Genomic DNA, 13640 nt, shown 5'->3' with positions numbered 1-13640 from the left:
TGGATGACGAATAATGCACCAGTACCACAAAACTTCACTTCTTGTGTTTTTCTATTATAATCCATAGTACATAGTTTTTAAATAAAACGACTCATCAAAGCTTTTTTTTAATATTGTATAGAGGCAAAGACTCAAAGGGGGAGGGGGGTAGCCCTTTCTCAAATTTACGCCAATGATACCTAATATTCACGGAGTAAGTAAGGGAGGGATTAGGGTAAACGGTTAAACAAGAATAGATTTTAAAAAAATCCGATAAAAGGCAAATGTCGAGAAAAACACGGTACTAGTCTGTTACACAACAACCACTCGAGAAGTGAAGTTTGATTACTGCTAGTTAAATTAAACAATATGATGAAAGTTCAATAGTTTAGAAACAATTTTGGGCTATATATTTGAGCGTTAGGGAGGGAGGGGGGGTAAAGCAGAGAATATATTAAATACGTAACCTAACCTAACCTAGGTACCTTTGTTTGCCCTTCTACCCCAAAGGAATATTGTTCATGGAGTGAGAAACCCCTGTTTGCTTAGCGCACAATAGCAATTCTCTGGTTATAGAAGCTGCTTGACTAGTTTTTTGTGTCAAAAATTCTCGACTGATTGTGGTATATTAGACAAGTACCAAGAACACTTCCAGAATATAGAGCAGTAATAATTTTATCAGACTTATCTGGTTAAATAATGTTCAAAATATTTTTCAAAACATTCACCAACAAAGCAAACAGCTCTTTCCTATATTATTACTGGTTTTAATATCTATGATTGTACGACAGTGTCTTGAGAGTACCCCCCCCCAACCCAGTATTTTAATAATGAATTACCTATGTTATAATTTCTTATTAGCCTATACTTTTCAAATAATATTTACCTATGTTTGGTCTATCTGATCGATTATTCTTCTTATGAATAAAACTGAATATATACTATACAGATGTTGTCTGCCGTCTGGCCTGTTTGTCTCTAACCTGTCCTGTAATGTATTAAGGTCTTCAGCATCTAAAAGCGTCTTCAGCATCACAAGACAATAGAAAAATCGATAAATAAAGATGCTATTGCTAGCTTAATATGTTATGCGTTACTTTCTGTTACACGAATATTTATCAACGAAATTACCGGAAATCGTTAATTTTTTATGGGTAAAGAATACTTTTTGAAAAGTATTCGAAAAGTACTGTTTTCTCAGAAAGTACATCTTTGATAAAAAAAATAGTATTAAAATAGTACTTTGGTACTCCCGTAGCAACCTTGAGTAGATGCCTTCAAAAATAAGTAGAGAGTAAGTAGATTTAATATTTGAAAGTAGAAAAGTTCAAAAATAAATATTCTACTGCCAAAACCAGTAGAAGTGGAATCACAGATGACGAGCCCAAGATGACAGTTTTTATCTTTAAGAAACAGATCAGCCGGGATGAAGGATGAAGCCCGAAGGTCGATATCGGTAAGAAAAAGAGAGAAAAAAAGAGAAAAAACGAAGGCGGAGTAGTGACGCCGCCGCCGATCGATTCAGCGACGGCATCATCGCGCGGTTGCACGCGCGGCGGCGTGGCACCGTTTTTTTTCAATGACGCGCCACCGACTTTTCTGCGCGGCGTCGGGGTCTACCAGTAAGATTGCATGGCATCAGAGGGAGTCTTTAAAGCCTAGTACTCATGCCTCCAAACATCAGCAATGCTTTATTTTTATGCATATTTCTGTCATTTTTGATGGAGAAACCCCAAATGCTTGATCCAGGCTTTCTGAAGGAGGGGGAAATCAGTCAAGAAGTAAAATTTGAAATTTGTCTTGGGTACGTGGAATTTTAGGCAAGGGCCTCACTACCTCTTTTCCTTTGGGGCGGGGGGATATGGTGACATCAAAATTATGCTGACGATTTCTTTTGAGCAAATGTATATTGCCGCGAAACAGTGTAGCTTTTGAAAAGCTATCATTAAGAAGCGTATTATTCTTTGTATTTGCCTCTTGGAAACCCATTTTAGAAAATCAAATAATACCACAAAAACGCCGATTTCACAACACTGATTTGCAGCCTCAACCACCAAAGGTAGAAGAAATACTAAAAGAATAAAAGGACTAATATTACCAAATTACTTTAGGTAGGCTGCGTTTGTTGAAAATACAATTCCAGTGATATGAGTAGGATTTAATGCCAACTAGGATTTAATTAATTAGGCTAGGCCTCTAAAGCAGCGTTCAGGGGCGTCGTTTTTTTTTTTGGGCAGGGGCAGCTGCCCTCCCATTAATGTGAAGAAGAAAATGGTAAATTTGTCGCAAATCATCTTATTGACTTACGAATAAAGTAAACATACCGCTCCATTTCTTTTTTTAATCTCTTTCCAAATATCAAATTTTATTTCTTTTTTTTTATTTCTTATTTATTTTTATTTTTTTTATTTCTAAATATGAGGTAAGTCTAACTTTACCCCCACCCCCCTAATGTGCAAATATATACCCTGGGTAAAATTCTACTTTAGCTACTTTTGACTATCTTGGAATGGGGTTAGGTTATGAAAATGAAACTTTCAGACATGGGTCTACAGGCTAAAGTATGTCCTGGGAAGGTATTTTGAAGTACCTACCTCTACTCCTTCTCTCTCTAGAGGGTCCTGACCTTTGATGACCTTTAAAAACCTGTGTGTTATAAAAGTTAAACCTTGCAAAATAGATCTTCTGCTTAAATGAAGTACAACAAAATTGTTTTCAGCTTCAAAACTTTGCTCAGTCCCAATTTATAAGGTTTTGAAGATATGCAAATACATTTCCTAAATTTTGAAAAAAAAACATTGATATGGCTTAAAATCTACTCAAATAACAGGAATTGCTCTTTCAGAACTAAAGCCAGAGAAAAAGAAACGGATAACTGAAAATTAAGGTAAAATGTTGTTTTGTCAGAATTTCAATAGGTAATAGACCTGTCATGTTGGCAAATTTCAGGACCCACCAGAAGGAGAATGAGTGAAGGTAGGTACTTCAAAATACCTTCCCAGGACATACTTTAGCCTGTAGACCCATCTCTGAAAGTTTCATTCTCCTAACCTAACCCCCATCCAAGATAGCCAAAAGTAGGATTTTACCATACCCTGAATTGGTATATATAGGGGTGGGGGTAAAATTCATTTCTGACAAAAATGATTATTATATTTGGAAAGAGCATAAAAAAGGCATTGAGTGGTATGTTTACTTTATTTGTAATGCAATAATATGAACAACAAAAAATTTACCCAGTTCCCTAAGTGTGCTTCACTATTAAGTCTGGTGTTGCATATTTGCCTAAAATGAAAAAAAAACAATTAATGGGAAAACAAAAATTGAATTTTAGTTTAAAAATATAGTGGAACTTGACACATTCTGAATGGCTGTAATAAAAAATCCTAGACATTAAGTTCTAGAGTCTAGAACTGAATGTTTAGCTAAGCACCTTGTCTAGCATGTCTATCTAAGCACCAAATTTTACTTGTGAACAGTTGTTGCCTAGACATTGAATTCTGGCTAGACATGGGATTCTAGCTAGACATGCTTGTGAACACTGCTTAAGACAATTTTCATAGAGTTCTAGCCTATAGGAAATTTATAGCCTAGGGCTAAATCAGAATTTAGCAGTCAGTAGGCTCAAAATAGCATACTTCCTTCAGGACTCAGTTGTGTTGTAGATTTAATTCTGGAAGCTATGGTTTTAATCTACAAAGTTTATATGGCCAAAAAGCCTGATGTTTGGCAACCTATCACCCTTCATCTCTAAAGTGTAACCTAACCATCCTAACCTTTCTTGCATTATAGCTGTAGATCATGGGATTTTTATACAGCCAGAGCTGTTCAAAGGGGAGGGGGTAGCTGACCTAAGTGCTGTGACTGGGGGTTGCCCAGTTTGATCAAATCTTTTACTTTGATATTTGCTAAGCCTATATTTGAGTCAGGAGGGTGGCAATGTAATTAGTTTTGGTACTATTGGTTTCTACCTGGTCACCACCAACCCTATGAATAGCCCTACATACAGCTTATGCTTGGTATAGGCCTACAGTCTATAGTCTTGAACAATTGTCTTAAGCCATCCTTGGCAATTCTTCTGGAAAATATCTTGCACATCTTCCTCAGACTTCTGAATTCTCCAAGTCTCTGAGCCATAATATTAAAAGACTAAACTTGTTTCATTTGAAACAAGTCTCTACACCTTGGCTAGGCTATTACAATTCTTGGATATTTGCAACACCTTTCATTCTTACTCATGATGCTACCCAGGCAAGGGAAGCTATCTTCTTAAGCAGCATTCACAAGCATGTCTAGCTAGAATCCCATGTCTAGACATGTTTCTAGCCAGAATTCAATGTCTAGGCAACAACCATTCACAAGTAAAATTTGGTGCTTAGCTAAAACTACAAATTTAGTTTCAAATTGTAATTTCTAGCCAATCAAGAGAGGTTATGCAGGAGAAACTTTCAAAATTGTAATCCCTATGTTTGACTGTCACTAGATAATGGATGAGATAAGTGAAACAATTGCCTTAGTGTGCTTCACTATTATGTCTGGTGTTGCATATTTGCCTAAAATAAAAAAAAACAATTAATGAGAAAACAAAAACTAAATCTCAGTTTAAAAATGTAAACATAAATGAACAAAGTGGAACTTGAAACATTCTGATTGGCTGTAATAAAAAATCCTAGACATTGAGTTCTAGAGTCTAGAACTCAATATCTAGCTAAGCACCTTGTCTAGTGTGTCTAGCTAAGCATCAAATTTTACTTGTGAATGGTTCTTGTCTAGACATTGAACTCTGGCTAGACACATGTCTAGACATAGGATTCTAGCTAGGCATGCTTGTGAATACTGCTTTAGTTGATTTTTGTGCTGTCTGACATTACCTCCTCATCCTTGTTTATCCCTACTCTTGTTGTTGTTGTTTGGGGTTTGATGCAGTCAACCAATAGGTCATATGCGTTTGTATCACTCAATTGTTTGGTGCCTTCTGTAATCACTAGCTTGCTTGGGTGTCACTTTTGTCAATATTCACTGAACCTGATCATGTATCACTTATCTTGCTATTGGTAGGGGGTAATTCACCTGCAGCAACTGCCTGCATTGAAAAACAGGAATCAAAATAATGCAACTGTGCTTAGTCATACAGCAATTAAAATACCTATACAACACAATTATAATAAATAATGCATTTTTACATTATAGCCTATTACATACCTTATATAGAAATTTAACCAGATAAAATATTAAAAGATAGATAAGGATAATAAAACAAATAAAATAGAAAAAGGATAACTCTAAAATAAAAAATTATAGGAGGGGCATCAAGGCCGTCAAGATTAAAAAATATAGAACATATGCCATTCATCATGCTGATTTTAGGGTTTAATCTCTATCAGCACCTACCATCAATTATGAACAGGAACCATAATGATGCAAATACCTTATCAAACAAAAAAATACAAATTTTATGCAAATCAAATATAATATATAGTAAATTTAACCTGTCACCCAGGTAAAAATAGTCAAATTAGGCCACTCTAAAAAAGGAAACATGCAGGAAAAAAAATTAAATAAAAAATGAATTTAGGGAACCAAACCAGTAGCCTTAAACAATTTACTTAATGAGTATGAGTTTGTACCATGCCAAACCCAAGGGAAAACAGTGGAGAGATAACTAGTCAATTGTCTGAGAAGGAGCCAACCTAGGTCTGGCCCTAGGTTGTATTGTAGCACCTTCTGGGCTAGGTACAGACTCCTTTCCTTTACGTTTCCTTTCTGCTTTGCCAGAGCTGCTATTATCTACTGACATTGTGGGAAGGGATGAACCTTCTCTACTTAGGTTTTCAACTGTCTTGTTTAGGCTACTTCTTAGGTTATCAACTGACTTATTTAGGCTATTTAGGTCAGGGCTGCTGGTGTCTGCTGAAATTGTGGGAAGGAGTGAACCATCTATATTTAGGTTTTCCACTGATTGATTTAGACTACAGACCGCATTTTGAAAGGATCTTGGTGCTAACTTAGAAAGCAGTTCACAAATAGATGTAATAGCCTGAGTTAGATCAGAGATCTGCTTTGCAATACCTTCAAACATGCCCATGTACCTCATGTTGATGTCCTCAGCTGGAGGTTGATTAGGAGTCAGTGGAAGGAAAGAGTCTGTGTGTATTATGGGGATGTGTTCTGTATGTTTAGGAAGTCCTTTCTTCAAGTCCCTACTCTTAGTTTGTGGCTTAGTTTTCCTAGCCTAATATTAGTTTTCATACCCTTTATTAACCTGTAATCCCTAAAAACTCCAAAATAGCCCAGCATTCATTTTGCTAACATTTTTATCTGGGAAACTCAAGTCATCTGTAAGTCTAGTAAGTCAAGTCTTTTAGGTCTAGTAGAGCTTTGTATTCCATGTACCTCAAATTGCAGCTTGGAACAGTATAAGGATTTTCCCTTGTGAAGCTCCAGAGTTGATGTTTGAAGTTTTTTTTCCTTGTAGTCTAGGGACCAGGTGTATTCAGATGATTGGTTGCTTCCTAATTGAGTTTACTCTTTGAGTTTTTTCTGGTAGTGGAATGGGTGGGTTGGGGGTTATGTGGGATGATCTTTCCATCAAGAAAGTTTTCATGGGGAAAGGGAGATTTTCCAGCATTATTTAAAAAATGATCAGAAAAAAAAGAAGAAAAACAAGTTTTTCAACTGAAAGTAAGGAGCGACATCAAAACTTAAAACAAACAGAAATCACTATGTATATGATTGGGTTTGCTCCCTAGTCAATACCTCACTCTTTATGCTAAAGTTTTTTTAGTACTTTCATAAGAGCTATTTATTTTAATTAACAGCCTTTGTGATTAAGGGGTCTTTTTAAAGAATTTGAACAAAATTTGAACTTTAGCATAAAGAGTGAGGTATTGACTAGGGGGCAAGCACTCTAATATATGTATTAAAAATATATGAATATAGAAGTTTGTTACACAAGTTAATTTGTAAGTTATGTTTATTTATTGCTAATAAAAACATTTGTAAATAAAATTTAACAACTTTCAAGAAAGCCATTTAACCAAAAAAAAGTAAAATCAATATGCAAATTTCTTTCTAATTATTCATGCACAGTGAGCCAAAATCATAACCTGCATTAATTTGAAAATGTTCAGAAATCAAATAAAAAAAAAAATTAGCTGAAAGTAAGGAGCAACATTAAAACTTAAAACAAACAGAAATTATTCCATATGCTCCATTAAATCCTGGTCTGCTGCATTAAGTCTTGGTCTGTCTTTTGTCATAATTTTTTTTTTTTTTTGTATCTTGAATGTTTTTCTTTTCTTTGGTTACTCTGCTCTTGTGAAGTTTTTAAGTTTTATGTACTCATGTATGTAATGTATTATCTACTTTCTTTTTGTTACACTCCACAATTATGATTTTTGTATATGATGTGGGTTAAAAATAAATTATTATTATATATGGAAGGGGTAGCCTATGTATTGCTTTTTACACTAAAGTTTGACTCTTTCTCACAACTCTATTTTAAAAAAAGTAAAAACCTTAGTGTAAAGAGCAAGGCATTGAGGAGGGGACTGCCCTTTTCATATACTGAATAATTTCTTTTTGTTTTAAGTTTTAATAAGTGTGGAACTGTGGTCAATGCAATATTTCCCCTTCCAGAAACCACACCATTCTTCCCTTTAAACCTTATCCACTTTATTTCTTAGTCTGATAAGTATCATTGTGCTAAGCAATTGGCTTTCTACTGAAATCAAGCTAACAGCACTGCATAAATCAGCATAAAACCAAAATGATACAAACAATTGAATCTCAGAAATGTAAAGATTAAAGAGGAGCAGACTGAAACACACCTTCTCTAATAGGCTCCTGGCTCCTGTAATTACCAGTCTACACAGAATATGTTCTTTTATTAAAAAATTGTTAATAAGATTAACAGCACCAGCAGGAAAATCAAGGTTCATTAGCACCTCAAGTAATTTCTGGTGAATGACACTGTCATAGGCATCAATCCAATCAAAAAGGTTGGCAATGATTGAATGCTCATTTTTAAAGGAGTTTGATGTATTATGTTCAAGGCAGGCAATATGGTCCCATGGACAACAACCCTTTCTAAATCCTGTTTGTTCAGAAGATAGAAACTATTTACTTCTATAAACCATTCAAGTCTAGATAAAATCAATTTTTCCAGGATTTTCTCTAGTACTGTTTTCACAAAAATTGGTATATAAGACATTACATTGTTTAAAGGCAGGTTAGGTTTGAGGATAGGGTTTACTATGGCTAATTACCATGGTCTTTGTATTTTGTGATGTCCATATATGGTTGCAAATATGCAGAAGTATATATTTAAATTTCACTGGAGCTTGTGTAATCCTTTGTATATATATATATATATATATATATATATATATATATATATATATATATATATATATATATATATATATATATATATATATATATATATATATATATATATATATATATATATATATATATATATATATATATATATATATATATATATATATATATATATATATATATATATATATATATATATATATAAAAAAATAAAACTACAACAAACACATTTAATAAAATATAAAAATAAATAAAAAAAAAAAAAAAAAAAAAAAAAAAAAAAAAAAAAAATAAAAAAAAATTATAAATATATATATATATATATATATACCAAAAAGACGATGAAAATGTCCTTGACATTTGTAAGTGGTTATCTACGGCATTGAAAGAAAAACGTAAGATCCCGAAATTCGTGATTTACTCACCGTGTGAAATTCCAACAATTGGTGATGCGATCGCTGCAGCCTTAACCTGTCGCATGAATGAACTTTCCCTTAAAATTAACAGTTCGTCTGAGCTAAATAAGCAACATTTCGCAGTACAGGCAACTCCTGCCTGTCACTCTTCTGCTCTGTTGCCTTGTATAAAGGACCAATCGAAGCTTTCTGCTTATGCTGTTGTGCTAAGAAATTGCCCGTCAGATCTTTCATCCCTACTGTTAGGGAAAGATTTTATAGATAAAAAACGTCCTAAAGCTGCAAGTGATATTTCAGAGGTGAAACGTTCGTCATCAGAATGGAAAATTGTCGTAAGAAGTAAACCCGCTGCCTCCTCAATTGCTGACCAGATGAAAAAGTTCTAACCTGGCCTATTAGCCTCTGTTAAATCTCCCTCCTTCATCGGTGTAATAAAAGGCGTCCCGAAAGAAATGAATGTAAAATATATTGATAAAATTATTCAAAAGTGTGTCAATGCTTTGCAGTGTGGCAAGTCACGCGTCTATAAGATATATTTTGAACAAGGAAGGGATCTCGATTCGTTTCTGAAAAATTCTGTGAAGGTGGGTTATGAAAAGTTAACTGTCCAGAATTTCATTCATACCTAGACGGTGTTCCAGATGCCATCAACACTGACATTTTGCTGTTGATTGTAAGAACGCAGAACTATGCTCTTATTGTGGTTCCTTAGAGCATTCTTCCATTAGGGATAATCCATGTGTTTGGAACATGTTCTGTATTACATATAAAGAGTTTAATCACACCTGTTGCAGTATCAAACCCTGGCAACGCTCGAATTGAAAAACGGGCAGCTAAGTAGATAAATGGATATTCGTTTTCTCTCTTGGAACATTAATGGTAGTCTTATAAAAAAAAGCCTATTCTTGAAAATATACTTCATAATCATGATATTCTTTGTTTGCAGGAACATTTCCTGACCAACCACAGCCTTAGTTTACTGTGTATTAGTGCCACTTTCAAAACTTACTTGATTCCAGCAAAACGTAGTACTTCTAAAGGCAGAGCTTCGAGTGGTAGTGCTACTTATGTAGTATCAAATCTTCATTCTAGGGTTTTCTTTTCTTGTGATAGTTTTTTAGCTGTTCGAGTAGGTGAGTGCGTAAAAATAAATGTGTATTTACCCACAGATTACAAATATGAAGATTCAGAGAGAGATTTTGCTTTAGCAGTTAGTAAACTTAGCTGTTGTCTTCATGATGTCCTTAAACTGCAAATCCCGTGTTTGATCATAGGTGATTTTAATTGTGATATAAAATGCAGGTTGTTTTCAGCTTCTATCCGAGCTTCTTTACTATTAGGAATGTTTTGAGATGATTTTAAAGTTCAGCATAAATCTGCTCAGTTAACTTACATTCATTCTTCCTCTTGCACATCTAACCTCCACCATGTTGTGTCATATAACCTTGATATACCTTATGTTGAGGTAGTTTCCAAATTTGAAGTTTCAGACCATCTTCCTATTGCTTCTAGTTTCAAACGAGAAGCTTCTCAGATTCCAGTGTTACAGGCTTATACTGTTCACCGGCACAAGTGGTATACTTCCCGCGATTGGAATAAAATTGACACATCTCAGTACATTGAAAGTTCAGATAGTATTCTATACAAGATCCGGGTTCCATTTCAACTTCTGCAAAAGTCCTCTAATAAAGAAATTAATGAGGTTAGATTGACTCTTGATATACACTCCACAGAAATCTGCCATGCACTTTTGTGTGCTGAAAAAAGGGAAGTTCCACTTACAGAAATACGTCCTGATACCAAAGTTCCCAGATGGTCCGGAAAACTAGTGCTGTCTGAAGCTTGTGAACGTGCTAAATTTTTGGTAAAAATTATGTAGAGATCTCCTATGTCCCCATCAAGGAATAGTCAATGAACTAAGAAGAGTGTCAAAAAAACATTTTGCTAAGGAACTTGCCCTTCATCAATCTAAAATGCAGACACTTTATTCCGAGAAGGTCAGGAATTTACCTGATCTTCTGTGGAAGCTACTATCTCATACTGTCTCCTCCAATTTGCCAGACCTGAATGACATTCCTTTGTCCGAGTGGATATCCTATTTTTCAAATGAATTTTCTGAGTCTGATCCTGTTTTAGAGTCACAATTTTGTGACGAGCTCTACAAATTCATTGATGAATCTCCTGACCTTGATTTTGTTGTTACTTGTGACGCTGTTATAAAAGCCGTTTCCCAACTTAAAAAGAAAACCTCTTATGGGATAGATAAGGTGAGCACTCTACACATCATTAATGGAAGTTATCTATTGGTGCGTCACCTCAGCCTTCTCATGCAAATGATATTTGTTACAGGTATTGTTCCATCCTCGTTCTGCATTGGTGATCTGTCTCCGATTCCCAAAAAGGGAAATCTGAGCTGCAATGTTCCTCTTTCCGTCCCATCACCGTATCTACTACGACATGCAAACTTTTCGAGCTTCTTTTTCTTGATGAGTTAAGACAGAAATGTTACGTTCCTCCATATCAGTTCGGTTTTCAGGCTAATCTTGGCTGTTCTCATGCTCTTACAGCAGTTTTTACTGCCCTCGCCGACGCTGAATCTTCGGGAGAAAGTATGATCCTCGCCGGACATGACGTTAGACGTGCGTTCGATTCCTTAATTCATTCGTCCATGCTTCTTCATATGGCAAGGCGAGGCGTAAATCCATCAGTTGTCCGTGTTCTCAGGGATTTATATAGCAATCTAAAAGTGCGTTTAAAACTTCCATCCCGTTTTTCCCTGCAGTTGGGTCTTCATCCTTCGCTATATAATTGCATTAATTCTCGTGTGAGGCCAAACTCTTCGATTCCCTCGAATATGCTTGTGAATCCTCAGTACCCCATCCTCGTTAAGAAAGGGACTAGACAGTGAGCTATCACTTCCCCAACCCTGTTCCATAATAGTGGCCTGGAAACGCAGGCAAAGTGTCTTCCTTCATGCATTCTTGGGAGAATCGATATGTCTCTTATTTGTTATGCTGATGACATCCTGAATCTCAGCCGTACAATCCAGCGCACTGAGCAGAATTTCAAAATCCTCAAAGATGAATATTCAAAACTCGGTCTGTCTTTTAATCCTGAGAAATCCGAAGTAATCCTTTTCAATGGGCGAAATCCCTCTATTTCTCTTATAAATATGGACGGTTCTCTTGTTAAACCCTCAGACCATATTACATACCTGGGCCTCCCAATTGGCACATCTATAGGCCGCACACGTCGTTTGCTGATTTCTCACGTTGAGCGTAAAATTAGCATTTCTTACGCTGTAATCGTAAAAAGCAAACTACGTTTCAACCGTTATATTCGAGCATCCATTTACAACGCCACAGCCCTTCCTCATATGCTTTACATTGCTCCTTTCTGGAGATTCTTTACAGTTACAGATAAAAAGCACCTACGATCAATCTTCTTCAGATTTGCTAAATATCTTCTACATTTGCCCCCTTGGACAAGAAACCGTAAAATTATTCATTTGTATAAGCTAGCTGACCCTAATATTAGCTGACCCTAATATTAATAAACCTCTGTCCCGTTTTCAAAGTAAGTTTAATCATCCATGGTCAACAATTTGTTCATAATAGTTTTTTTAAATTAATGTAATGCATATAGTCACTGTTCGTATTAATGTAATGAAGAGTTTTCTTTTGCCATGTGTTTGAATTTTCAATGTGTGTTTGTGTCCTTCTTTTTCTTCTTTTTTTTTCTTTTTTGTTTTCTTTAGTGATTACTCCGTCTACTGTACCTTTTGTACCTTTTTTTGACGGGCAATAAATAAATAATAATAATAATAATAATATATATATATATATATATATATATATATATATATATATATATATATATATATATATATATATATATATATATATATATATATATATATATATATATATATATATATATATATACACATTACATTAGACCTTAGATCCGCCTGTGCCTCCTGAGGCACCCAGGGTATATATATGCAGAAGTATATATTTAAATTTCACTGGAGCTTGTGTAGTTTCTGGTATTTGCCAGTGTAAAATGGCTTTTAGGAGTCTATGGTCATCCATATGTAGGACATGGCCCAAATATCTCCACCTTCTGACTCTGATGGTGTTGGTTATTAGAGGTTGTTGTCATTTCATGGATGGACTGGTTTGTCACCTTTTGTGACCAGTGGATGTTTAATATTCTACTAAGACACAAGTTTCTAAAGCCAGGGCTCTTCTCTCTTGTTCTTGATTCAGATGCCATGTTTCTGCTGTGTAGAGTAGTATTGACATAACATTGCTGTTGAAAAGGTGTAGCTTCAGGTGCAGAGAAAATCTCTGAGATCTCCATACTTGATATAGTTGGCTGAAGGTGCCATTTGCCTGTCCTATTCTGGTGAGTATTTTTTTCTCTATCAAGTTGGTGTTCTCAATGATACTTCCCAGATATTTAAACTGGATAACTTGTTCAACATTTTGGTTGCCACATTGAATGGACAGAGGAGAGTCACTAGTTGCCATGCATTTGGTTTTCTCAGCATTCACACGTAGGTCAAGATGGTTTGCCTTTACTGTGACCTTATCAAGTAATTCTTGACGCTGCTTTTTGCTTGACTCAAGCACTGCTAAGTTGTCTGCAAATTCAATATCATTGACCTGGACTTCGGGCCTTAATCTGATGCCGTCTGTCCCTATGTTCCGCAGGATGTAATCAACCATTATTACAAAAAGTAATAGTAATAGAACACGTCCCTGTTTTACTCCTGATAAAATCCAGAAGAAACGACTTCGGCCCTCTGGTGTCTTGACGCAAAATTTGCCATCCTCATACATGACAGTAATAATCATCCCTATCTTTTCAGGGATTCCATGAGAATCTTCCATAGGC

At 35.3% G+C, this 13640-nt stretch overlaps 2 protein-coding genes across 2 annotated transcripts in view; one reads left to right on the top strand and one right to left on the bottom strand.

Annotated features, from left to right (window-relative positions):
- Positions 1-1953: 1953 nt before the first annotated feature.
- Fibp (acidic fibroblast growth factor intracellular-binding protein) overlaps positions 1954-13640 on the top strand; it is a 76650-nt gene continuing 64963 nt past the window's right edge. The window contains exon 1 of the mRNA XM_089096151.1: positions 1954-2090. The gene's annotated coding sequence lies outside the window, so the exon portion shown is untranslated. The remainder of the gene's footprint in view (positions 2091-13640) is intronic.
- LOC148947568 (uncharacterized) lies at positions 12947-13636 on the bottom strand. The gene has a single exon (XM_089095940.1). The coding sequence runs from the start codon at positions 13634-13636 to the stop codon at positions 12947-12949; it is 690 nt and encodes a 229-aa protein (XP_088952066.1).

This window comes from Artemia sp. Qi Xiang Cuo, chromosome 10, assembly GCF_049724085.1.
Source record: "Artemia sp. Qi Xiang Cuo chromosome 10, ASM4972408v1, whole genome shotgun sequence".
NCBI lineage: Eukaryota > Metazoa > Arthropoda > Branchiopoda > Anostraca > Artemiidae > Artemia > Artemia sp. Qi Xiang Cuo.
This window is presented reverse-complemented; position numbering and strand designations above follow the sequence as displayed.